General features: G+C 58.0%; 1 protein-coding gene across 1 annotated transcript in view; it reads left to right on the plus strand.

The window, feature by feature from the left end:
• Positions 1-2,208: 2,208 nt before the first annotated feature.
• The window catches only part of LRP8 (LDL receptor related protein 8), a 78,985-nt gene continuing 57,768 nt past the window's right edge, over positions 2,209-23,425 (plus strand). Inside the window, exons 1-2 of the mRNA XM_048220609.2 lie at positions 2,209-2,341; positions 3,111-3,230. Of these exons, the coding sequence (XP_048076566.2) occupies positions 2,209-2,341; positions 3,111-3,230 (253 nt within the window). The remainder of the gene's footprint in view (positions 2,342-3,110; positions 3,231-23,425) is intronic.

The raw sequence follows: 23,425 nt of genomic DNA on the forward strand, positions 1-23,425 counted from the left end.
GGGGTTTTTGAACCCCGGGAATTCTGTTTGAATAATAGTCACATAACTAAGTTATTATGTGCCAACTGTATGCTTCATGCTGCGCATACATAATCTCGTCTACTATAACCCTCACAGTTCTGCGAGAGGAGTGCTGTCATCTTTCCCATTTTAGATGAGGAAACTGAACCAGAGGCGGGAACCAGTTTCTCTAGATGAAGACGGTTTAGATGAACCTGTTAAGGTTATTTCCCATCACTCCCATATCACCCTGTTTTATTTTTTCTCATAGCCGTTATGATGATCTGAAATTAGCTTTTATGTTTTCTTGCTTTTGTGTCTGTCTCTCCCAAGTAAGATGTAAGCTGCAGGAGAACAAAGGGAGACCTCCTGTATTTCTACACTGTATCCCTGGGCCTCAGATAATGCTGGGCACGAACTTAGGTGCTCCCTAAGTTTTTGTTGGAAGCAGGCATGTACTCCATTGCCCTTGTGTGGATGGTCTGTCTTCCCACCAGGCAGGGACTTCACCAGGACTGGTACCATGTCTGATTCACCTGGCACCCTGAGGCCCAGGAAGGGTTGGCACAGAGCAGGGCTGGGATGTACTTGTTAAATGACTGAATGAACAAAGGCTAGAAGGGCTAATGGCAAGAACGCCTGCTGGGCTCTCTGGGGTCTGCGCCCCTCTCCTATGAGGTGGCCAAAGCCATTGCCAAGGGGCTGCCCTTTGTGGGAAGGAATAGGGCTGCTGGTAAACAGTGGCTTCCTGGCCTGGGACTAACAACTCCCGAAGCTCCTTCTTCTGTCCCTCTGCCATGGAGGTGAAGTGGCAGGAGGAGACGGGAGGGTGGACCTACACTGGCCCAGACACCTGTAAGTCTGTCTCTTTTTTTTTTTTTTTAAAGATTTTATTTATTCATTCGACAGAGATAGAGACAGCCAGCGAGAGAGGGAACACAAGCAGGGGGAGTGGGAGAGGAAGAAGCAGGCTCCTAGCAGAAGAGCCTGATGTGGGGCTCGATCCCATAACGCCGGGACCACGCCCTGAGCCGAAGGCAGACGCCCAACTGCTGTGCCACCCAGGCGCCCCTAAGTCTGTCTCTTTTAGTGGCCGATGCCCTCAAACCTCATTCTCCAAAGAAGATTGTGCCGAATGAGCCTCACTTACTGCAGGCAGGAAAAATCTAGTCCCCAGTCAGCTCTCTGCACCCCGGCATGGGTGAGGTGGGGCTGTGACCTTCCAGAGAAGGGGGCTTCTCCTTTATACAAAAGGTGGACAGAGGCCCTGGGTGTGCATTCCCTACAAGCAGGAATAACACATCCCTTTTGTGGAGGCCCCCAGTCTCCTCCCTTCCCTATCACAGCAAAGACTAGGTGTTGTCCTGCAGGTGCCCCTGATCGCCCCTTTGCCGGATGCAGAATGCTGAAGAGGATGGATGTATAAAGTCTGTGTGCCAGGCCCGAGCCACCTGCCTCACATCCTCAGCCATGGTCACATGAGCACATGCACAGAGGCACATGGGCACACAACTGGCTACACGCATGCATTGTATCTGGGTGGTAGCGGATGAGGGGTGCAGAGGCCCAGTGCAGCTCCCCGAGCTGCTCCCTGATCTCACACGTCCTGGTATGCTGACCCTTATCCACCACCACCACCTCTGCCCCACGTGCACATTGCACAGGCCTGTGCACCAGGAACATCTACCCTCCCACCCAGGTTTACTCCTACGCACCCCTCAGCCTTCTATTAGCCTGTCACCTCCTCCAGGCACCCAGGGCTTCTTCCCTTGGCCTGTCCGCTACCTCTTGGGCAGGGACCTCGCCCGGCTCATCCCAGCATCTGCGGCGCCCAGCCCGCAAGCGGGTCCTCAGCTGGGTTACCGCGCGCTAGCTGAGGGAGGAGTGGACCAAGGACAAGAGGGAGGAGGGAGAGGTGGCAGCCGCGGGAGGAGCGTGGGGGCGGAGGCGGCAGCGGGAGGGGGCGCGCGCGCCGGCGGCGGCCGCCCAGGGCCGGGGCCGCGCGCCCAGCCTGAGCCCGCCCCGCCGCCGAGCGTCACGGAACCTGCTTGAAATGCAGCCGAGGAGCCGGGGCGGGCGGCAGCGGTGGCGGCGGCGGCGGGGGCAGCGGCAGCCCCGGCGCCACGGCAAGGACTCGGCGGGCTGAGGCGCGGCGGCGGCAGCCGCACGGGGTGCGCGGGGCGCGGCGGCCGGAGCCCGGGGCCCGCCATGGGCCGCCCCGAGCGGGGCGCGCTCCGGCCGCTGGCGCCGCTGCTGCTGCTGCTGCTGCTGCTGCGGCTCCAACATCTCGCGGCGGCGGCGGCGGCGGCGGCTGCGGCGGATCCACAGCGCGGCGGCCAAGGTGCGTGAGGCTGGTCCCCCGCCCGGCTCTGCGCCGCCGGAGAGGCCAACAAAGCGCGGCCGGGCGACCGGGCTGCGGGGTGCGCTGGGCTCCCCGAGCCCGGGCCTGGGTGGGATAGGCTTCTCGGGACCCAGCTATCCTTTAATTTGCCCTCGACCCCCGCCCCCACGGCTCCCGGTGTCGTTGGTTCTGCCTTCTGGCACCTGCTCTTGGGGGATGGGCCCAGTGGGGGCCCGGCGGGCCGGGAACTTTGTGTGTGGCGGGTGGTCATTGATGGTTTCGGGTGGGCTGCGTGATTCTAGCCAGAGGGATTTATTTGACACGCGCGCTCCGCGGCGGCGGTGAGCTGAGCCGGGCGACTTCCCCGCCTGACAATGCGTTTCCGGCGACCCCTGCGCGCGGCGGAGAAAGGGGCTGCGTGCGAGGGGGTTGTGCCCGCAGCGCCCAGTGCGTGTGTCGCGGCGTGTTCGGGGCTCCCTGTGGATTGTGTCTGCGTAGATCTCTGACTATGGGCCGTGAGTGCGGGTGAGTGTTCCAAATGGGGGGTATACCCAAGTCGCGTGACACCGACTGTGTCTGGCTTCGTAGTGCCACGGAGCAGCCCGCCATCGCATTACCATTCTGCCCTCCTTCCGGATCGAGGGCGCCCGAGGCCCCCGAGGTCGTTGGCTCCATCATCGCTCCTTTCCTTCACGCCAGTAGACCCCTCCCCGCGGCCTGGACTGCACTGTCTGCGGATCCGGCTCACGCCCCCTTCTCCCCCGAACAGGGCCGGTCAAAGAGTGCGAAGAGGACCAATTCCGGTGCCGGAATGAGCGCTGCATCCCCTCCGTGTGGAGATGCGACGAGGACGACGACTGCTCGGACAACAGCGACGAGGACGACTGCCGTGAGTGGCCGGCTGGGGAGGAAGGGAACCGGGCGGGGAGGGGGGCGCCGGCCACCTGCTTGGACCTCACTGCCGGGAAGCTGCCCTGGCGCCGCCTTCCTCAGCGTTGGGTGGCTCCTAGCGACCCAGCGTTGAGCTGGGCGGCCAGCGTGTCCTCATGGGGTCCGGGGCGGAGCCCGGGGCTGGTGTGGCCCAGGAGGAGGGCGCGCCGGGCCGGAACCGTGGGCAGGGACGCGGTCGTCCCTGCAAGTATCTAGCTTCCTGCTGGACTCCTGCGTCGGCCCCCCGGAACGCGCCGGTGTTTCAAAGTTCTAGGCAATTCCGGGGCTCGCCTTGCTGGGTTTTTGTGAATGAATGGGCTCCCCGGGGCCCCTGATTGGCCAGGCGAGGACCACCCCATAGGCCCCCGTGGCCAGAGCGGCCAATCGTGGAGCTCGCGGGTGTGCAGTTTTCAGGCGCCCGGGGTGCAAGGGCCCTGCCCTGGCCCCGCCCCGGCCACACCCCCGCGGGCATCTCCTGGGAAGTAAGTGCCTCTGAGGCCCGGGCGCAGGCTGGCTCCCGCTGCTTTTCTGCCTAGTCATGGTGTAGGTTTTTTGTGCCATCCTGGTGAGCGGACCACGCTCTCCTGCTAGCCCGGCGCGGGCATGAGTCATGGGGCCGACCAGGAAGGAGGGGGCCAGGAGAGTTTGCTTCCTGGAGAGGGCCAGGGATTCCGAGGCTGCACGTGAGCCCTCAGTTGGTGACGGTGTGCACGTGGCAGGCCGCCTTTGCGGAGTGTGGTACTGCTTGTACACCCGGGCGCTAGAGCTTTGAAAGTTCTTTCTTATGGTTTCAGATGTTTGTGGGGTAGAAGTGAGTTAGCAGGTAGTTGCCGTGAAGGAGTGTAGCTCCAGGAACAGAAAAACAGGACTGTTGAGAAGCAGACACAGGTGGTCATACATTCATGGTTACTGAGTGCCTGCCTGCGCCAGCACTGGGGCACTTCGGAGAAGGGGCCCACCCCACAGGCTGGGGAGGCCCACAGGGTGTGCAGGAGGGCAACAGGTGGACAGATCCACACCACCGCACAGTGGCAGGAGGGGTAGAGGGACACCTGGACAGGCATTGTTGAGTCCTTGAGGTTTTCTGTGGGCTTGCCAGTCAGCCTCCAGATTCATTCTCAGATGCAATCCAGAGCTGCCTCTGTGTCTTGGGTGCATCTTCCCCTCCTGTCTTCATTTCCTCACCTGACCACTTGGGCTCATGATTCTTGGCCTGTTTTTGAGGACCAGTTCTAGTAATGTAATGGGAAGTCACACGACTAACACACGCTGTTTGCTGTGTGCCAGCCCCGCGGTGAGCGCTTCTCTCGCATAAACTCCTCCACTCTTCTCAGCAGGCCTATTTCCCAGGCTAAAGAAACTGAGGCGCTGAGGGATTAAGTTACTTGCTCCACAGTTACTGAGCTGCTAAGTAGGAGCTTGAATTTAATGCTTCAAGAAGCTTAATCATAACCGCACCATTGATTCTCCAGGACTATTGAAATGATGAAAATGGCGTGCTGGGGTGAAATATTATAGTGAGTGTCACCCCCAGGAGTTGTTCTGTGGTCCCCTCACAGCGGGAGTGCCGAGGATGGGGCAGGGAGATAGAAACTGTGATTCTGGGTTGGTTTTACCTTCTCTCCCTGGCTCTGCAGAACAAGTCTTGTGAGGGGTGTCTTGTCATCCCCATTTGTAGATAGGGATGCTATCTCAGAGACGTTGGGTGATTTGCCCAAGGTCACCCAGCCGAGAGTGACAGAACTTGGTCAGGATGTCCTCCTGGCTTGGGTACTGTCTGCTGCAGTGGGGAGCATGGTGCAGAAGGACCCGAGAGCGTGATCCGGCAACTGGAAAGCCATGCTCTGCCTGTTGGGCCTGTTGCTTCTTGTCTCCATGTGAGGCTCTGGGCGAGATAGAGGAATGAAGGAGTAGGTGTCCAGGTGACTCCAGATGGGACCAGGGGAGGTCTCGTGGCCAATCTGGGCTCCTGCTGTCCTTCTGAGGTCGATGGGGTAGGGTCACAGGCACAGAGTTGGTGAAGGCTTGGAGTGGAAAGGTTGAGAGCTCTGGTTAGTACCAGTCCTACATGGCTTAATTTTTCTGAGCTTGTTTCCTCGTCTGCCAAATGGGGCAGCTGTTCCCCCATCATAGTTTATATGTGTGGAACGTCTTCAGAGGTTGGCAAAGAGAAGGGAATGGATGAGCCCCTTAGAAAGGGATCCCAGGGGAAGCCTGGGTGGCTCAGTCCGTTAAGCATCTGCCTTCGGCTCAGGTCGTGATCCAGGGTCCTGGGATCGAGCCCCGCATTGGGCTCCCTGCTCAGCAGGGAGCCTGCTTCTCCTTCTCCTTCTACTGCTCCCCCTGCTTGTGCTCTCTCACTCTCTCTGTCAAATAAATAAATAAAATCTTAAAAAAAAAAAAAAAAAGGAAAAGAAAGGAACCCCAGGACCCACAAAGAGAAATGTCGAAGGATGCGGGTGGGGGCTTTGGGTGGCTCTGTTGGGCGACGTGTTTGAAAGTGGTCTTTCATCATCCCCTCCTTCCCCTTGTGGGGAGTTTCCCCCCTGCCCCCATTCTGGGCTGCCTGCCCAAACTGCATTTCCTTGAACTACCCTCCCCTCAAGTCTGTTGGCTCCTCCCTGAGCAGCCTCTCTGCCTTATATCTGATCCTGTCCTTTGGCACTCCAACCCTTCTACCCCATGAGAGATCCTGAACCACCCCACCTCTGTACCTCTCTGGGCCTGCAAAATGGTCATTGCAATTTGTAAGTGAAGTCTGGGTGAGGCAAAATGAGCGCAAGCCCCCAAAGGGGCCAGAATGCAGCCCAAGAATACCAAAAGGTGATGGAGGCTGGAGGGAGGAAGCTTTTATGTTGAGGAAGCCAAGGAAGACTTCCTGGAGGAGAAGACCGCTAAGCCAGGCCTTCAAAGATGATAACTAATATCATTCTGACAAGGCTTACCATTTAAAAATAGTTGGTACAGTCCCCATATTAATGAGAAGGAAACAGGAGTTCACAGACGTGAAATGACTCCCCCCAAAGTCACATAGCTCCTCAGGGTTGGAGCAAAAACGCAAACTAAGGGCCGTTAAGCCCTGATCTTTACCCACAGTGGGTGGGACTTGGCACTTAGCAGAGACACCGATAGACCAGGGAGGATGGGGAAGTGAAATAAATGCTCATGGGGCTTCAGTTCCAGACTCAAAGACCTTCAAAGTGGAGGAAAAGGCTGGAAGCCTGAGGGCTAGGCTCAAGGAAGCCCAAGGGCGGCCCAGCCAGGCGAAGTGGGGTGGGATCCCCAGCTTAGGACCTGGTCACGTAGGCCAGTTGGCTCCTTGGCCTGTTTCCTGTTGCTCCTTAGTGTCTGGGGGCAGAGACAGGGGTTCTGGTCTCTGGCCAGCCCTTTGCTCCCAGAGTAACAACAAGGAACATTCACTGCGCACTTGCGTTGGCCCAGGCGCGCTGAGATTCTACACGCCTCGTGCTCCTCGCTTCGGTAAAACGGAGCGAGCCTCTGAAATACCTGCATTAGCACCATTTTATGAAAAGAGCAAGTAACTGGCCCGAGGGTATATGGTTTTTAAGTGCAATTGCTGGGGTGTGAATGCAGGCGCCCAGCTATGGCACCTGTGCTGTCTCCAGCACCAGCTGATGACCTCGGGCCCGTCCTCGCAGACCTCCATTTCTCCCGCTTGAGATGACGTCAAGCCTCCCCCCGGACCCCCCAGCTCTTGTCTTTATGGCCAGGCTGGGGATACAGGTAGACTGGTTTTGTGCTCAAATTCCTCCCCCTTGTTCAGACTTCTTTAGGTCGCCCTTGTTCTCCCAGACCCCATCAGCCCTCCATCCCAGGTTTAATAAAGAGTGGGCGCAGCGAAGTCTCCCACGGCTGAGAGTTCATTAGCTGGGCAAGGCCGGACTGCAGGAGCACCGGGTCTTGCTGGGAAGCAGCCTTGTAAATAATTAAAGCTCGGCCACGGCTCCCAGCTGGGGCTTGCAGCCGGCATCTAGCCTTCAGAGCACTGCCTGGCCTCGGCCCCCATTCTCACACTCCGGACCCCAGTCCCAGCGTCATCTCCTTTTTGGATGGAGTCATTGGACAAACAGTATTACTCCTCTCTGAACTGTGATTTCCTATTTGACCAGGCAACTCCACCATCCAGAGTCTTCCTGAGCCTCCCACATACCAACAGGATAAAGGCGCTCCGTGACTGGCTCCTGTTGCCACTCCCCTCTAGCCTCTTCCTATGAGCCTGCAACATGGAACTGTAGCTTCTTTCTCACTCTGGCCTTCCTACGTCTTCTTACCTCCACGCCTTTGCACATGTCACTCCATCTGCCTGGGACACTCTTTCTGCTCCCTCTGCTGGCTACCTTCTTATTGCCATCTTAGAAGATTCAGTGCAGGTGTCACCTCCTCCGGGAAGCCCTCCCTGCTACCCTTTATCCCCAAGGCCAAGACACAGGAGTTGGGAGAGAGAGGGGACATAGGGAGCTGTGTTGAAATCATAACTCAGTGGAACCCTGAATCAGACACAGAAGGTTTTCTATCCCAGCTCTGACCTTTAATTGATAGGTGTTTGGGGCGATAATAGTCCCTCCCTCCCAAAGAGATTGTGAAGATTAAATGAGATAATGTGCCTGGTGAGCAGCTGGTGTTCAATGAATGGTAACAGGTGTGATCATTCTCGGAGGGAGGAGCTTCACTGAGGTCTCTTGTTACCTGACTGTCGCAGGGCCTCTGCAGGCCACCCAAGACCCCCCTGCTTCCCCTGCCCCCATTTGCTTAGCCAGAGGTCTGAAGGTTCCTGCAGCTGGTTACCCAGCCATGGTGGATGTGGTCCCAAGGCCATTTAGAGGGACGTGGAAATGACAGAAAGGTGCCCAGGGAGGGGCTGAGGGAAGAAATGAATCAAATAGGCCTGACTGGCCTCGGTGGATGAGTGGCCGGGGGCGCTGGGAGAAGCAGAGGATGGTTTCCCCCACACCCTGTGATGGTCCCAAGGCTGGTTTCTGTCCGGTCTGGCTGGTGTTCCTTTCCCCCTGGCTGTGCCTGGGAAGGGAAGGAAGCCCCACAGCCCCCAGGGCTCTGCCTAGCAGGCCCCAAACTTCCCTCTCTTCTAGATCCAGGGCCGGTCCCTGAAGGCCTTAGGAGTGTTTGGCGTCTTCCCACAGGTGCTCCTGGGACAGAGTTCTGCTCCGTGAGCTCCTTGGCTTTCTCAGGCCTGCGGGGATCCCAAGTGCGGTAGGCCTTAGGGTGGGTTGGCCCGTCCTCTCTAGGTGTCAGCAGGCAGCTGGCTTGACAGTTTTTCCCTCCTTGGGGAAATAGCAGCAGTAGGTGAAGCAGAGAGATGCCCCCTGGGGCGAGGGTAAGGAGCAGGGGGGTGTGTGGACCTGGTTGTGTCCCCCTCAAGGGATGTAACCAAGTAGGGCCAGGGTTAGTAGTCAGAGCCCTGGGCCAGCTCCGTCCCCAGGAAGCCAGACCTGGGGCCCCACAGATCCTGCATATCCCATCACCCAGTCTTTGAAGGCCTAGTGGAGATGCCTCCTCCCTCCGATTGCCTTCCCTGACCCCTTGTCCTCCAGCCCCCAGTCCCTGAGCTCCCACAGCATGTCCCTGTGCTTCCCTCAGTCTCATATCCTCCTCCACATTGTCCGCTCCGCCAGCCTTGTGCTGACCGCTGGGGACTCTGAAAGTAGTTCCCTAGAGGGAATTACTCTAACAGATATCGGCTGCTTAACCCATGCCTGGCCCCGCGTTGCACATTTGCACGCATTAGCTTTGCTACTCACAACCCTGGGAGAGCTGTTTTCTTATTATTCCCATTTTAAAGGTGATGAAACTGAGGCTCAGAGAGAAGTGACTTGGCACTGTCATGAGGCTTAAGTGGTGGAGCCAGGATTTGATTCAGCTCTGTTTGTTCTGGAGCCTGGACTCTTCCTCAGACTCTTCCTCTCTGAGCACTCGTCTACTCTGTTGCGGTCAGAGGGCCTGGGGCTCAGAGGATGTAGAGAAAGTGGGTACATGGCAGTGATGTCCAGCAGTGCCTCCCCAGGCTACGGGTTTCTGGCCTGGGAGGGATTCTCCTCTCCAGAGACCCCTCGGAGCAGCAACATAAGGGGCCCCGTGTGCCACCTCCCATGGGAATGACCCTCCACAATTTCCAAGGCCTCTCTTGGCCATTGCCTGGGAGGTGGGGATTGCTGTTCCACCTGTACAGATAGGGAAACTGAACACTTGGCAAACTGTCGCTGGTACAGGTGCGTCGCTCTAAGAGTAGAAGGATGCTTCCTCCAGGAAAGTTCAAGAGCCCAAGTCATCAGGACCATCCACTGAGACCACCGAGGTGTGTCCCCGATTCTCGGTCTTGCACTTACTGATTACTACCCATCCTAGCTCGTTGCCACCTCCATGGAGCCTTCCCCAGCTTCCTAACCTCTTCTGCGTCCGGATGCCCATGGCTTTGTGCACCCGAGTCAAGCCCATCACAGGAACTCCGGGTTGTTTGGGAGCGTCTGAGCAATTTGTAGCGAACCACGAGGCCTGGCACAGAAGAGGCATTTGGGGGATGGCATGTGAATGAATAAACGTGACTGAGGAAATGTCACCCAGTTTTGAGGGTGAAAAGCTGATGGGGGCCCTTGAGGCCCAAGAAGTGAGCTGGGTATCCTGTAGGGACCTTAGTCAGGCTCCATCTTGTGAGCTGGGTCCCTCGAAGCCCAGAGAGCACGAGTGGCTCATTGGCAGTCACACAGGACCCGGGCTGCCTCCTTGCACGTGCAGGTGGGCTTCCCAGTGCTCACCCTGCAAACATGGGAGCTTTTCCAGCCTCAGGCTTCAGAAACTGCAGCCAAGGCCCCGGTCTCCAGAAATCGGCCCCAGATTCATCAGGGACCCATCCTCAGAACCAGAGTGTCCTCAGTTCCTGGGCTAGACTGAATCGGGACAGTACGCTCCCCCCTCTCCCCTGCCACCCCGCCCTCTCTCTTCCCTGCTGGATCAGGGAACAAGGTGTTCTCAGGATGAGGGCTGGGCACAGGCTCCTACACAAGAAGCTTGGGTCTCCCACGCTGGGCCCTGCCTGCCCTGGGTTGCTGGGAATTCCTCCAAAATCCTGACGTTCACTGTAATAGGAGTCAGTGAGTGACTTTCTCAGGCAAGACCTCCTCAGCCAGGACAGGGAAGGATCATTACCGCACTTCACAAAGGAAAGAGGTGAGGTCACTTGCTCCGGGCAGGCCGGCTGGTCCGTGGCAGGACTGGGCCATGCCTGTCTGGCTGCAGTCTGTCACAAGTGAAAGGAAGTGACAGGTACTCACACATCCCAGTCACGACAGCAGCGAGAGTGGCCCCAGGGGCCTTGCTTCCTTTCCAGGCACCCTGGGCATCCTTCTTGCTGGCCCCTGCCACCAGTGGGTGAATTAGCTCCTTCCTGAGCAGCTCTGGCCCCTGGGTGCCCTCAGCGTGAGCTGGGGCCCTGAGCAGTAGTTTTACCCCGCAGCCGTGTTTGTCCTCCCACAAACTGCAATATGTCACAGACCCCAGGAATCACCCCATAGCTTGAGTGGCTCAGGAAGGGGCCCTGGCTGTGAGCTCCCTACCTGCTGTACCTGGTCTGACCTCTGTGTCCCTGGCAGGGCCCAGCCCAGATGCCCACAAGCTGGCCGCTTTTGGGGTGCAGAACTCAGCATACCATCAGGCCCCTCAGAATGCCCTCTGGTGACTGGAAGACTCACCCAGAGAGGCAGGGCCATGAGGCTCCTGGTTCCCAGGACCCCTCAGGCCCTCCCCACACCTGCCCCTTGGAACATGGCAGGACAGACAGCCTAGAACCTGTCTGGGGACTACTAGTCTAGGTCCACAGGAGTGGTTGTGTGGCCAAGATCCCCTGGTCACTGGCCTTGAGGTGCCACAAGGAACTTAATCCCAGTGGCTGTGGAGACGGTTTCAGCGCCAGCCCTCTCAGCCTGTGAGAACCACACAGTGTGGCCTTTCTCAGTTTGTGCCTGGTGGCTATCCTCGGAAGAAGGTGGTGCAGGAGTTAATCATCGTCCTCATTTTCCTGATGAGGAAACTGAGGCTTAGGGAAGGCCCAGGGCTCCTCCAGGGCCACACAGCTAGTTGCTGGCAGTGCAGAAGCTAAAACCCGCCTCAACTGATTTTATTTTTCCAATGGAAATAACTTTGATTATGGGGCACCTGGGTGGCTCAGTCGGTTAAGCGTCTGCCTTTGGCTCAGGTCATGATCCCAGGGTCCTGCCCCATGTGCTTCTCCTTCTGCCTCTGCCCCTCCCCCACCACTTGTGCATGCTCTTTCTCTCAAATAAGTAAATAAAATCTTAAAAAAAAAATTAAAAAGAAATCACTTTGATTATGTAAAAATAATTTTATACTTGGAATTTTAAGAAAAACACCAGCGATACAGAAAAGCAAAAAGAAGAAGATAACAGCCCCCTCAGCTCTGCCATCGTGGAAGCAACATCTCCTCCCAGAGGTGTTTCTCTGCCTGTGAGCTGGCGTGCATGAACACATGTATTATTTATTTTTTTTTCTTTTAACAAAAATGAGGATGTGTTAATGCTAATTGTTTTCTCCCCATGCCAAACATGGCTTTCCTTGTCAATTACACTAGCGGCCTAGCACCATTTGCAAGGGCTAGAGAATCATCCATTGCATATGGAATCTTCCATAACTTAACAACACAGTCTCCTATTGGTTGACATGTATTTAGTTGCTGCTGTTTTTACTCGTGCTCCACGCAGCATTGGGATATGCGTCCTTGCACTATATACCTTTGTGCGTTCGTCCTCAGGACGGATTCCTGGGAAAGAAACAGCTGAGCATGTCCATTTTCATCCTTACCATATTGCTCTCTCGGGGTGACACTTTCCCACCTCACTGTCGCACCCCCAACTCCCCACAGCCCTTCCCAGCCAGGCAGGCAGCTCATAGGACCTCCCTCTTCCTCGAGCACAGGGCCCCTCATCTTGGCCCCATGGGGCAGACAAAATAGCCAGATCCAGGCCACACAAAGCCAAGCAAGGAGAAAGGACAACTGTGTTCTGGCCCCAAGGACTCCCCACCCCCACCAAGGAAAACAAAAGGAAACAAAACCAGTCTTCATTCTTCTCCAGATACTGTAGAACCCATCCTCGCAGCATTATAATAGTGGTTCTGTCTCTTGCGTGCAACCTGCTGAGTGACCCTGGGCAAGTGTTTCTCCCTCTCTGAACTTCATTTCCCCTTTACCCATTGGTCCTTGCTCCGCCTGCACTGCAGCCAGCACTCTGAGCAGACTCCTTCTCCCTGGAGTTGGCTCAGGACTAGTCCTGACCAGGGGGTGGGGGACCTGCGGCCCTCGAGCTCCTTACTGCCTGGTAAGGGTTAGTGGGAACATAGCTGGCTCCCTGAGTGGATTCTGGGCAGGCAGATGGAGGGTAGCTGGACTTTTTAGGGTTCCTGGTGTGGGTCTTACATGCTGAGTTTTAGGTCCTTGGTCTGTGAAACAAGGATAATAAGCCCGCCTCTCAGGTGTGCAGGGTGATGTTCTGCCCAGACCCTGGCCCTGAAAATGAGCATCCCTGTTGCCCTTCCCTATGATCCCGGCACAGGGAACAGCCCAGCCGAAGGGACTGTCAGCAGCTTCCCTCCTCCTCCACCAAGGACACAAGAGGGGCAGCTGCTCGGATGGCGGCATGTAGGTCAGCTGGCCAGTCGGGAGAACTTGCCTGTCTGGGAGAACAGCAGCTTCGCGGACTGGGAGGGTCTGTAGGAATCCTCTCACTCCGCTCCCGTCCGCTTTGGGGGCCCCAGGGTGACTGCTTCCCGGGTGGCCTGGGAGAGCTGGCTAAGCAGACGAGGCCAAGGAGAACTGGTTCACTACGGGCCTGGCATGTTAGTTATCCGGAAAGGGCCTTACTCCGCCAACGAGTCCAGGTTAACATCAGAGAGTTGGCAGCCGATGAGAAGCAGGAAGACCCCGTCAGGGCCAGGTTAAGCTGCTCAAGTGAATAGCTGGAGGCCAAGGGTGGGCTTTCCTGGTGGCCTGAAGCCAGGGACATTCAGGCCAGTGCTCGTCCCTCCCTCTTCTACTTCCTGGACCCCAAGCAGCCCTCTGCTGCCCCCGTCGCCCTCAGAGCCCTGTCTAGCCACGTGCACCAGCACACGTGTGTGCGTGGGGGGGTATGTGCTCCAGGACCGGGTGTGTACCAGGAGGCAGGTGACTCTTCTGGACACACGAAAGCCGCAGGGTCAAGGTGACGTTCTTCCTCCCACGCCCGCCAAGGCAGCCGAGCGGAGCCAAAGCCAAAGCCCCCCACTGGGTGTTTGTGGCAGGGAATTCTTTGTAGCTGGAGAGGCGCCAGCAGCCTCTGTTCCCAGCCTGCCCCCTGCCACGCCACAGCAGCCTCTCCCCACTAAGCCCCAGCCTGCGGCCCTCTGTCTGGTCCCCACCTGCCCCCACCCAGAGGGCTGAGGTTGATGTAAACCCCACAACCCAGAGGATGGGCCCGCCTCTGCCCCACCCCAGCTCCCATCTTGCTGAGTGACAGTGGCAGGTCCCTGCCTCTCTTGGGGTCTCTGCTCATTGGGAGTAGGGCATCCCTCTCAGACCCAGTTCTCTAAGTATCTTCTGTTTTCCTTTAAGAGCCAGGGTGTTCACAGGAGCTGGAGTCTGCCGTGGGCCAGGCCCAAGGTGTGGGGGGTACAAGGAGCTGCCCCTGTTCCCTGAGGCCAGGAGTGCCAGAGCAGGGTCTGTGAAATCAGCCTCTCCCACAGGACACATGGCCTGAGCCATAGACACAAAGACAGAGCCGCTGTTTATCAGCGCTCCCTACATCCCCTTGGGGGTTTCTGCCTGTTTATTTTCTTGTGAGTCTGACTAGGCTGATTCTTCAATACCCGTGAGCTAGCCGGAACGACTTTATATCCGTGGCGTGGGTGATGGTGTCCTGTCCCCGCCCCCTGCCTGCCACAGCTGCCTGCTTCTCAAGGGTGCAGGAGCAAGCGTGGCCCTCAGTCCCCCAGACCTGGGTTTTGCCTGTAGTTCTTCCACATCCTAGTTGGGGGCCCTGGGGCCAGTCCCTCAAAGCAGAACCTCAGGCCTTCGTACGATGAGTAGTAAGTAATTCCTGGCCTTTGCCCCGTGCCTGAGACCTCACTGGGTCCCACAGAGCCAGGAACTGGGCCGCACCAGGGCACAGTGCTCTGCCAGCCTGTGTGGTTGCAGCCCCTGCGTTTTGCCACTCCCTCTCCCGGCCTCTCGGCACCACCCCCCCGCCCCGGCCTTTGGCCTCCCCACACTCCCAGCATAGGGCTCCAGCTGGGAGCAGAGGGCTCTGGTGGTTAACTGAACCCTATTGAAAGCCAGTCCCCCAGGCTCTCAGTGCCTTCACACCAGGAACCAGGTAGTCTCTCCTTGTCACTGACTCACTGAGTGATGGGGGTAAGTCTCTGTCCTCCCCTGGGCCTCAGTCTCCCCATCTGTGCTGGGAGGGAGTTAGGGTTGGATCTGGAGTTTGAGTTCCTTTGGGCAGCTCTTGAAATTCAGATTCCTTGGCTCGTTCCTGCCTGACTCCAGACCTTTGCTGGCTGTGCAGATTGCGGGAGCCACAGATGTGAAGATCCCTCAGGCCCTGCTACCTCTGAGCGCCCCTGCGTGTGTTGCGTCATCCGTGAGAGGCTCCACTGTGACACGGATGACAACAGAGCCTTGAGCCAGGCGGCGTGGGGGCAAGTCCATACTTCACCTCTTCTTAGCTGGGGGACCTTAGGCAAGTTACTTCACCTCTCTGAGCCCTTGTCTCGTCTGTAAAATGGAGACATCAGTACCTACCCGACAAGGTGGTTGGAGGACTGTGAGTTAATTCGGGAAGAGCACGAAGTGCCCTTGAGCCATGGTCAGTGCCCCATTCAAGATTTGCTAGGTTTGTGTTGACCTCCTTCTCTGAGCCTCCATCTCCCGTTGGTCCTTCAGGAATCCCCTCCTGGGCCGAGCTGCTGCACTGCCTCATGGAATGGGAGGAGTCAGGGAGCCCCCAAAAAGCCTCCTTTGTCCCTGCTTCTTCCCTGTGGCCCCAGGCCAGAACTTACTGTCCTAGTTTAATTAGGAAGAGCTCTTCCAGGGACTTCATTAGGAAATGAGTCCAGAGCCTCGGGGACCTCTGGGAGGGGTGGGGTGCAGGAGAAGGCTGCGTTGTGTCCAACCCTGCCCAGCCTTTGGCCCTGTGCTCCACATGTGCCCAGCAAGATAAGGGTGCTGGGTCCGTTAGAGGGGAGCGCGCAGACCTGGGACGTGGAGTGTGGGCAGCCAGGGCCTCCATCCTCTGTCCCCTGCCCAGCGCCAGCCTCACCACCCCCTACTCCAGATGGGGGCGGGGAATGTTGAGAGAGGAGGTTCCTCTGGTTCTGCTCCACCCACTTCTGGTGCCCGCTGCCCCCAGCCTGGCACAGAGCAGGCCTTGGTGGATATGTGTTCAGTGAGTGAAGGAGTGAGCTGTGGCTCCTGGGGCTGGGGCGCAGCCTCATTGGGCCAAAGGAGCCTTCCCACCCCATCCCAATGCAGGAATTCCCTCAGCAGCCTTGCAGGTGGAAATGGGTGATGTCCAGCTTCTGCTTGAATACCTCTAGGAACAGGGAACTCACTAATTGACCAGAGAGTTTTTTCTGTTCCTGGATAGCTCTTTCTGTTAGAAAAATCTGTCTTCCTTTTCAGTAAGACCAGGCCTGCGTCCTGTGACCTGCTCTGTTTCTGGGGCCTCTGCTCAGAGATACTGCTTCCCACTTTCACCCCCCACACCTGCCCAGCACCCCTTCCCAGCTATGACACTGACATCCTATGAGGCCTCGGGTAAGGCCCAGTCTCCTCTTGGGCCACTGCTTCTTGGTGCCTGGCAGGCTGCACACCTCAGGCTCTATAAGCCACCTTGTCTAACTGTGACCTGCTTCCCAGGGAAGTAAAGAGTAAAGACAGATGTGCCATGCCTAGAGGTCAAGTGACAGCCCTACACATCTTGGTCTCCTAGTTAGCAGGGCAGCCGTTCCCAGACCCCCAGTGACCTGCGGCCCAGCACATAAGCACTTGGGGCTGCAGATGGGTCTCTTCTGCCCCTGAGGCCAGTTCACAGCTAGCATGGGCACCGCTCCGGCCTTGGTTAGGAACCTGCGAGTCGTCGCTACCCCTGTCTCCCTCACTTGTGGGGGTTGCTAAGTCCTTAGAGTCCTCCCCTGCCACCTGCAAATCCAGACTGCTTCCCCATCCCACCGTGGCCTCCCAGGGCCACTGTAGCAGTGCTAACCTCATCTCTGTTCTTCCGCTCCAGTCCGTTCTCTGCTCTGCAGTCAAGTGCTGTCAGACACGCAGAGCTTTGTCCTGTCCTTGTGCAGCATCCTACGGGGGCATCTACCACTCAGAGGATCGAGTCTGCTTGACTGACATTCAGGGCCCTTCAAGACCTAACGTGCACCTAGTATCTCTCCAGCCCCAGAACTCACCATCTACTTGCCCCCCAAATGCCATGACTGTATTCTCTAGCAGGACCCAAAATGAGGAGTAATGTCACAGGGGCATCATACTCTCACATGTGGTTCCCTCTGCCTGGAAGGTTCTTTCTCTGCTTGTCCAATGGCCCTTTATCTCAAGAGTCACTATTTCCAGGGAGCTTTTCCCTCCAGCTCCAGGTGGGTCCAGGCCTCCTCTGGGCTGTCCGTGCCTGTGTTTCTCTCTGTCCTTGCCACTCTGTGCTGGGAGGGTCTGCTGAAGAGTCTGGTTCACAGCAGACCACAGGCCTCAGGGGTTGGGGCCAGGGCCTGAGGAGGGGAAGGGGGGAGGAAGCCGGGGTGGGGCTCTGTCCGGCTCTGCATGTGCCCAGTGCCCCTCCCACCCTGTTTCTACTCCTCAGGCTACACGTGCCAGGCAGGGGTGTTTCTGTGAGGCCCAGGGAAGCGCCTGGTGTGGAGCCTTTGAGTCCAAGCCCCACGGTTCGCTGAATGCCTGTTCTATGCCCGTGCCCTGCCAGGACCTGGGGAGGACCCGTAGATGGAAAGTAGGCCCTGTCTTCCGAATGTTGGCCACCTAACTCACTGTGTGACCTCCTGTAATTGGCTTTCCTTCTTGGAACCTTGTGTTACCTTGGCTGTGAAAGGGGTGGGGGGCCCAAGACACTTCCCCTTTCCCTTGGGCATATCTGTGCTGTGTCTGGGGTCAGACATGGCCCTGCAGGGCCCTGAAACTGCAGCGAGACCAGAACGTCCTTTCCATCTGGTCTCTAGGGCCGTGGGCCAAGCTTCACGGGGCAGGAGTGAGCACAGGGTTTGTTCTCTTTTCAGGGGAAATGCCCACGCCCTCATTTGCCAAGCAGTTTGGTGTTGCCAAGTGCCTACTCCCACCCAGTGTGACTAACTTGTCCCAGGGTGCTCACAACTGTCCTGGGTTTCCAGCTAAATGTCCCAGCCTCCCTGCGTCCTGCGAACTCCCTCCAGGTCGGCGGCGGGACTGCCCCCGTACTTGTGCGTTCTGCTGCCGCACTTGTGCGGGGCTCACGTGAGAATAAGGGTAAAGCTGATCCCTTCCCACATTTTGGGAGAATTCAAGGAGGCAGAGAGCCCCCTTGGAAGGTGTGGAGGACCTAGGAGCATCCTGGTCGGGGTGCTGGTGTGGGCAGGGCCGGGGCGCCTGGCCATTGTGCCGGTCCTGCCTCTAACGCAGCTTTGTGACTGCCGTCTCTGGGCGTCGGTGTCCCCAGCTCTTCCGTGCCCCCCCACACGGTGATATGGTGAGGATCATTACCTTGATGACCCTGCCTTGCCTTCCTGCTGCCATATTCTTTAAGGCATTTTTCTGTTTGTTTATGTCCCATTCTGTCCTTGCTACTCCCGAAAGGAGTGTTCCCATGTTAAATAGAAGAAGCGGAGGACACAAGGCTCTACAGTTTACAGGGCCCTTCCCACGTGTTGCCTCGGGGCTCCTGGTATCCCCTGGGACGTGGGCTTGGCAGGGTTTACTGCACCAGTTGCCTGGAGGGAGACACTGAGCCCAGAGCCCTGCAGGATGGAGGGATGAAAGCAAACGGGTGGCCAACGGTGGTGACAAGTAAGTGGGGGTCACTGGCTGGATGCCCCTCTTCCCTCCCCATTTCTGCTTCGTCAATGTCTTCATCAGTAAGAAAAGATGGAGACAGATGGAAGGGAAAGGAAGACACAGGGAGGAGGGGGGAACCGAAAGGATGGACGTGAGGTAGGGGGGTAGGGGGAGAGCGCTGGCGAGGCAGGGGGAGGGGGAGGGGTCCAAACAGAGCCGCTGCTTCCTCTTGTGGTTCTCACAGTCTGTCTGCACCAATTCCTGACAGATGGAGGGAAGGGGAGAGCTGGTGCCAAGAGGCTGTCACTGCAGGCGGGCAGAGCTGGGGGGGAGGGTGCTTTGTGGCCAGGGTTTGCATGGGGAGGGGGCAGCAGCTGGTGGGCTGGCTGCTGGGCTTCCGTGGAGCCAGCTCCCCAGGAACTGCGGTGGTAGAGAGGCGTGGATGCGGCTGGGCAGGAAATGGGCAAGGGGCGAGCCCATCACCTGCCTGGGAACGGCCATGCCCTTGCCCTGCCCAAGCACAGACGGCCGCTCCTCCCTTTTCCATAACTTCCCCCAAAGGACATCTCTTACCCACCCTCACTGGGTGTTGGGCTGGGTAGGTGTTCAGGGGATGGGGGCTGAGCTGTGGTCAAGGTGGATGAGGACAAGAGAGCACGGGCACCTGGAGGCCCTTGGGATCATGCGGCCGTGGGGGGCTCAGAGCAGCTGGCGCCCAGCCTCTCGTCTGCAGGGCCGGAACTCACCCCCTGTTTAAGCTTTCCAAGGGTTTCCCAGGCTTCTTGATTTTTCTCTAGACTGTGGGGGCGGGTGGGGGGGTGGAGGGAGGAGACAGGCCTACTCCAGAACTGGTTTGGGACATTCAGCATCCCTTTAGAGTGTGGTTTCCCCAGGCAGGGTTAGGTTGCATGCTGTCTCCTCCAACACCGCCGCGCCCCACAGACGGCCCAACACGGAGGAAGGGGTCCAGCGACTGCCTGCTGAATGAGGGGATGGGTCTTCCGCTTGCACATTTCCTGGGGTGGAGGAGACCTCGCTTCCTCATATGGCAGCTCTTTCTATTTCCAGAAACAGAGTTCTTTCAGATTCTAGCCTGAGAGGCCTCGTGGGTCCCAGGCCCATTACGGAGACCATACAGAGCCCCTCGCTGATCCTGCTGCTTTAGAGTGGCCCGGTAGCCCAGAGGCACCCCCAAGCCCACCTCACTGCTCTGTGGCTTCTGACAGGGCTGGGTCTCCCCTGCACTTACCTCTGGGCTGTCAGTGAGCACAGCTGATGTCTGAGTCAGGAGGTGAGGGGTGGCTGGGTGGGCCAGGAAGGCCTCCTGGAGCAGGGTGCCGTGGCAGAATTTGGGGATATGTGGGGCTTGGCAAGGCTGAGGAGGGGTGGGGGTCACACTCTAGAGGTAGATCCCAGGTAGACCCCCGTCCCAGACTCTGCCCCTGCGTTCCTCCTCACACTATTCCCAGGCAGATCCTTGACATCAAGACTTCAACTGGGCAGTCCTTCAGGAGAGACCTGGGGACCTGAGGCCCAGAGCCCGTCCTCGCCTGGAGACCGGGCTGGAGCCCAAGGATCTTACCATGGCCCATCCTGGTCCGTGCCCTGAAACGTGTGGGGTGATGGCTAGTGGCCTGAGCTGTCAGGTAGATGGGTGGGAGCTGGGCCCCCTGCTGCTCCCTAAAGTTGGTCCTGGTCAGATGTGTCCTCCCCATTAACATTAATAATGGCATTCATTAATGATAAATTATGGTGTGTCCACCTTGTGCCAGATGTCAGCTGGGTGGTCTGGGGGAAAGCCGAGAGTGGATGGCGGCACCAGTCCTGAGAGAAGGACATGCACCTTCCACTGCACTTATCTCTTCCCCAGAGCCTGTCACAGGCTGGCACTGGGGGCAGGGGCAGCTTAGTAAGTCTTAGCGGTTGGGCACTTCTGGTGGGACACTCTTCTCCCCTTTCTCCATCACTCATAGATGGCATCCACAAACAGTACTGCCAGGCCCTGTGCCCACCCCAGCACGGCCCTGCTGCCTGCGCGTTCCCCCACCTCGGCTCTCTGGATCCCCACTGGCTCTCCAGTGCGTGTAATGGGTAGCTGCGGTCCCCTCACCCCCCTGCGGACTATTGGTGTGACCTCGGGCAAATCACTGCCTCTCTCAGTGCCTCGAGTGCTTCATCTGTGCAATGGGGTAATAGCAGTCCTTTCCTCAAAGGACTGTGGGAGCACTAGAGGAGGTGATGACCACGGCACAGCAGGCACTCAGGAGGGAGTGGTGGAAATGAAGATCCCAGAACACCTCTGTTCTCTGTGTGTGACCTCGTGAATCCCCTGACACCACTGTCCCTCTGCTAATGGGGTTGGTGAGGCACAGGGGGCAGGGTGACCCGGCATGTGAGTGGCAGGTTCAAGCCCTGGCCGCTCAGACTCTGAGGTCCGTGGGTTCGCCACTGCACCAGGCGGGGATGAAGGACTCAGCCCGAAAGCTCCTTTGGAATTGGAATTGCAGAGGCTCCTGGCTTCTCGTGCTGAGCTCCTGCAAGCCTCCAGCCCCCAGATCCCAAACCCCTCCTAATCCTAGGAAAGAGGCAGCCCCCCACCCCGATCACGTCCGTCAGTCAGCAGCTCCCAGAGCCCTCCCTGGGCTTGTCACCTCCCACAGGAGCCCGGAAGCGACAGGCAAGGGCCTGGGCTGCGAGGATGGGGGATTTCTGACTAGGGTTGAGATCTGTCACAACATTAATGTTAATTAAGCCTCGTTAATTCAGTCCTCTGCTTACACAGAGCTCCTGACAGCAAATTACTCATAAGTGAGGCGGTAAATTTATTGCCGCGTTTTCCCAAACACTCCACAGTAAAGCACGTGCCCCTGGGAAAGTAAGAGGAAAGGCCTGGGGCCGAGTGCCGCACGATCCCCGCCAGCCCGAGCCACCTGGGCCCTGTGGGGCAGAGAACAGCCAGACTCATTGGAGACCCCGGAGAGCACGGACTCTGGGCCCATCAGAGCAGGCTGCAGGCAGATGTGGTGAGCTCCCCCTCCCTGGAGCCACGGAAGCGGGAGGGCAGGGAGCGTGGCAAGTCCCTCCTGACCCGACCAGCACGTTTGCACCTCATCCGTCTCCCACCGCACACTGCGGTGGCTCTGTGCTTTGTGTCCTGCAATAGTGCCCTGAAGTCACACGGTAGGGCCCCTGAAGAGTGAGCGTGGATCTGGACGTGAGCCCCAGAACTGCAGGGGGGTTGACAGCAGCTCAGTGGCCTCCGCAGGGACCAAGCTCCCTGTCTACTGAGCCCAGATGGCCCTGCCAGGGATGCCGTGAAGGGGTCTGTCCCTGTCCTGGGTCATGGGGCACTCTTGGAACCAGGACCAGGCCCACGTCTGAGCAGATGGCCCTTGAGCCCAGCCCCCCTTGCCAGGCTAGGTATCAATCCTCCGGGTAAGGACACTGCGCCTCCTGAGTTCCGTGGGAACCCCTCCCACTCCCTGGCCCCACAGTCCTGCCCCTAGGACCTGCTTCCCTCCTTGGCTTTAAGCTGTGCCATCCCTGAGACATTTGGAACAAACCCAGGCTCTGGGTACCTAGAATTTTTTTAAATTAATTAGAGCATTAAATGGTAGCCCTCTGGGAGAATCCCACCATCTGGCTGTCATGAGAGAAGCAGGAAAATATATGCATATTTGTCTGTAGTGTGTGAATGTCCTATGAAAGCCACCTGTGCGTGTGTGGCTGTGTCGCCCGGGTGCGGTGGCACGTGCAGCGCGGCGTGCGTGTCTGAGTGTGTTTGGTGTGTGGCGCACATCTGAGGGTGCAGGTGGGCGGTGCGTGCCTTTCTGTGCGCATGTGTGCCCACGTGCAAGGCCACGTTCCGTGTACAGGCCCTGAGGTCCGCACGCCTCTCTGAGCGCACTTCGGGCCTCGCTGCTGGGGGCAGTGAGTCAAGCTGGGCTGTGTGCTGAGAGGCGACAACCTCTCGACCCCTCCTGGCTGAGGTGGTGGTCACAGAAGGGGTGGGGGGCACAGCACAGATGGGCTAAGGGTAGCTCTATATGCGTGTGGCCCGCAGGGGGCAGGCGGGGTGGGATTCTTGTCCCCTGTGGGACAGATGGGGAAACCCAGGCCTGTCCAAGTGCAGAGCCAAAGTGAGGAGGGGCTGGGACTGGACCTCAGGTCTGGGGCGCCCTGTGCTGTGCTCTTTCTGCTCCGCCGGCCAGTGTTTTCTTGCCCTTGGCGTCTTTTATGCAGTCGGATTTTCATAGTGACTTGAAGATGTTCGAGAGAGTCCTGGCCCCATTTCTCAGGGCTGCTCTGGGGGGGGGGGCAAGGTCAGGACTTGCACCGCCGACCCTGTGTCCTTCCCATTTTGTGGGGGAGGCCGCTGGGCTGGCCTAGGGTGCTGGCGTCACAGCAGAACACTGGGCAGATAGAAAGCTCTTTGGCCTGGGCCCATCCTGCCCTCTCTGAGCCTCCCGGGGTGGTTATGAGAACTAAATGAGGAAGTGCACGCAAAGAGCTTTGTAAACCCCAACGTGCCGTGGAGAGATGAGGGTCTGGACCAGAAGTGGCCATCACACTGTGATCAGGGCCACATGTCCCCAGGGTTCCCTGAGGAGACGGCCAGGAGTCGGTGTCCTGGATGGAGGCCAGTGCTCTCCCTAGCCTCGCAGATTGTGAGCCTTTCCCCAGAACCATCTGCCCGGGTATAGGCACTGTCCTCCGGCTCTGGCCTCCCACATGTGCCTCATGACAGTGAACTAGAGCAAGAACAAGGCTCAGAGAGCAGTGGGACTCACCGCTTACCCAACAGGTAGTGACACGAAGGTCCAGAGAGGGTGAGTGGCTTTGCTCAAGGCCGCACGGTCCTATGGCTGGGACCAGAACCCAGGCCTCCTGGCCCCCAGCTCTGTGTCTTCAGAAAGGGAGAAAGAGAACACAGAGGAGTTTTTTGCAGCCCGGGGAAGGATGTGGGAGTGCCAAGTTCTGGAGAGAACTTGGGATCCCCTAAAGCCCCAGGTCATGGTACATGAATGAAGCACTTTTAAAGCAATGGTTTAATGGTCATTGTTTTGACTGTGTATGCAGAATGCCGTACGGTG

The sequence above is a fragment of the Ursus arctos genome, unplaced genomic scaffold, assembly GCF_023065955.2.
Source record: "Ursus arctos isolate Adak ecotype North America unplaced genomic scaffold, UrsArc2.0 scaffold_12, whole genome shotgun sequence".
NCBI lineage: Eukaryota > Metazoa > Chordata > Mammalia > Carnivora > Ursidae > Ursus > Ursus arctos.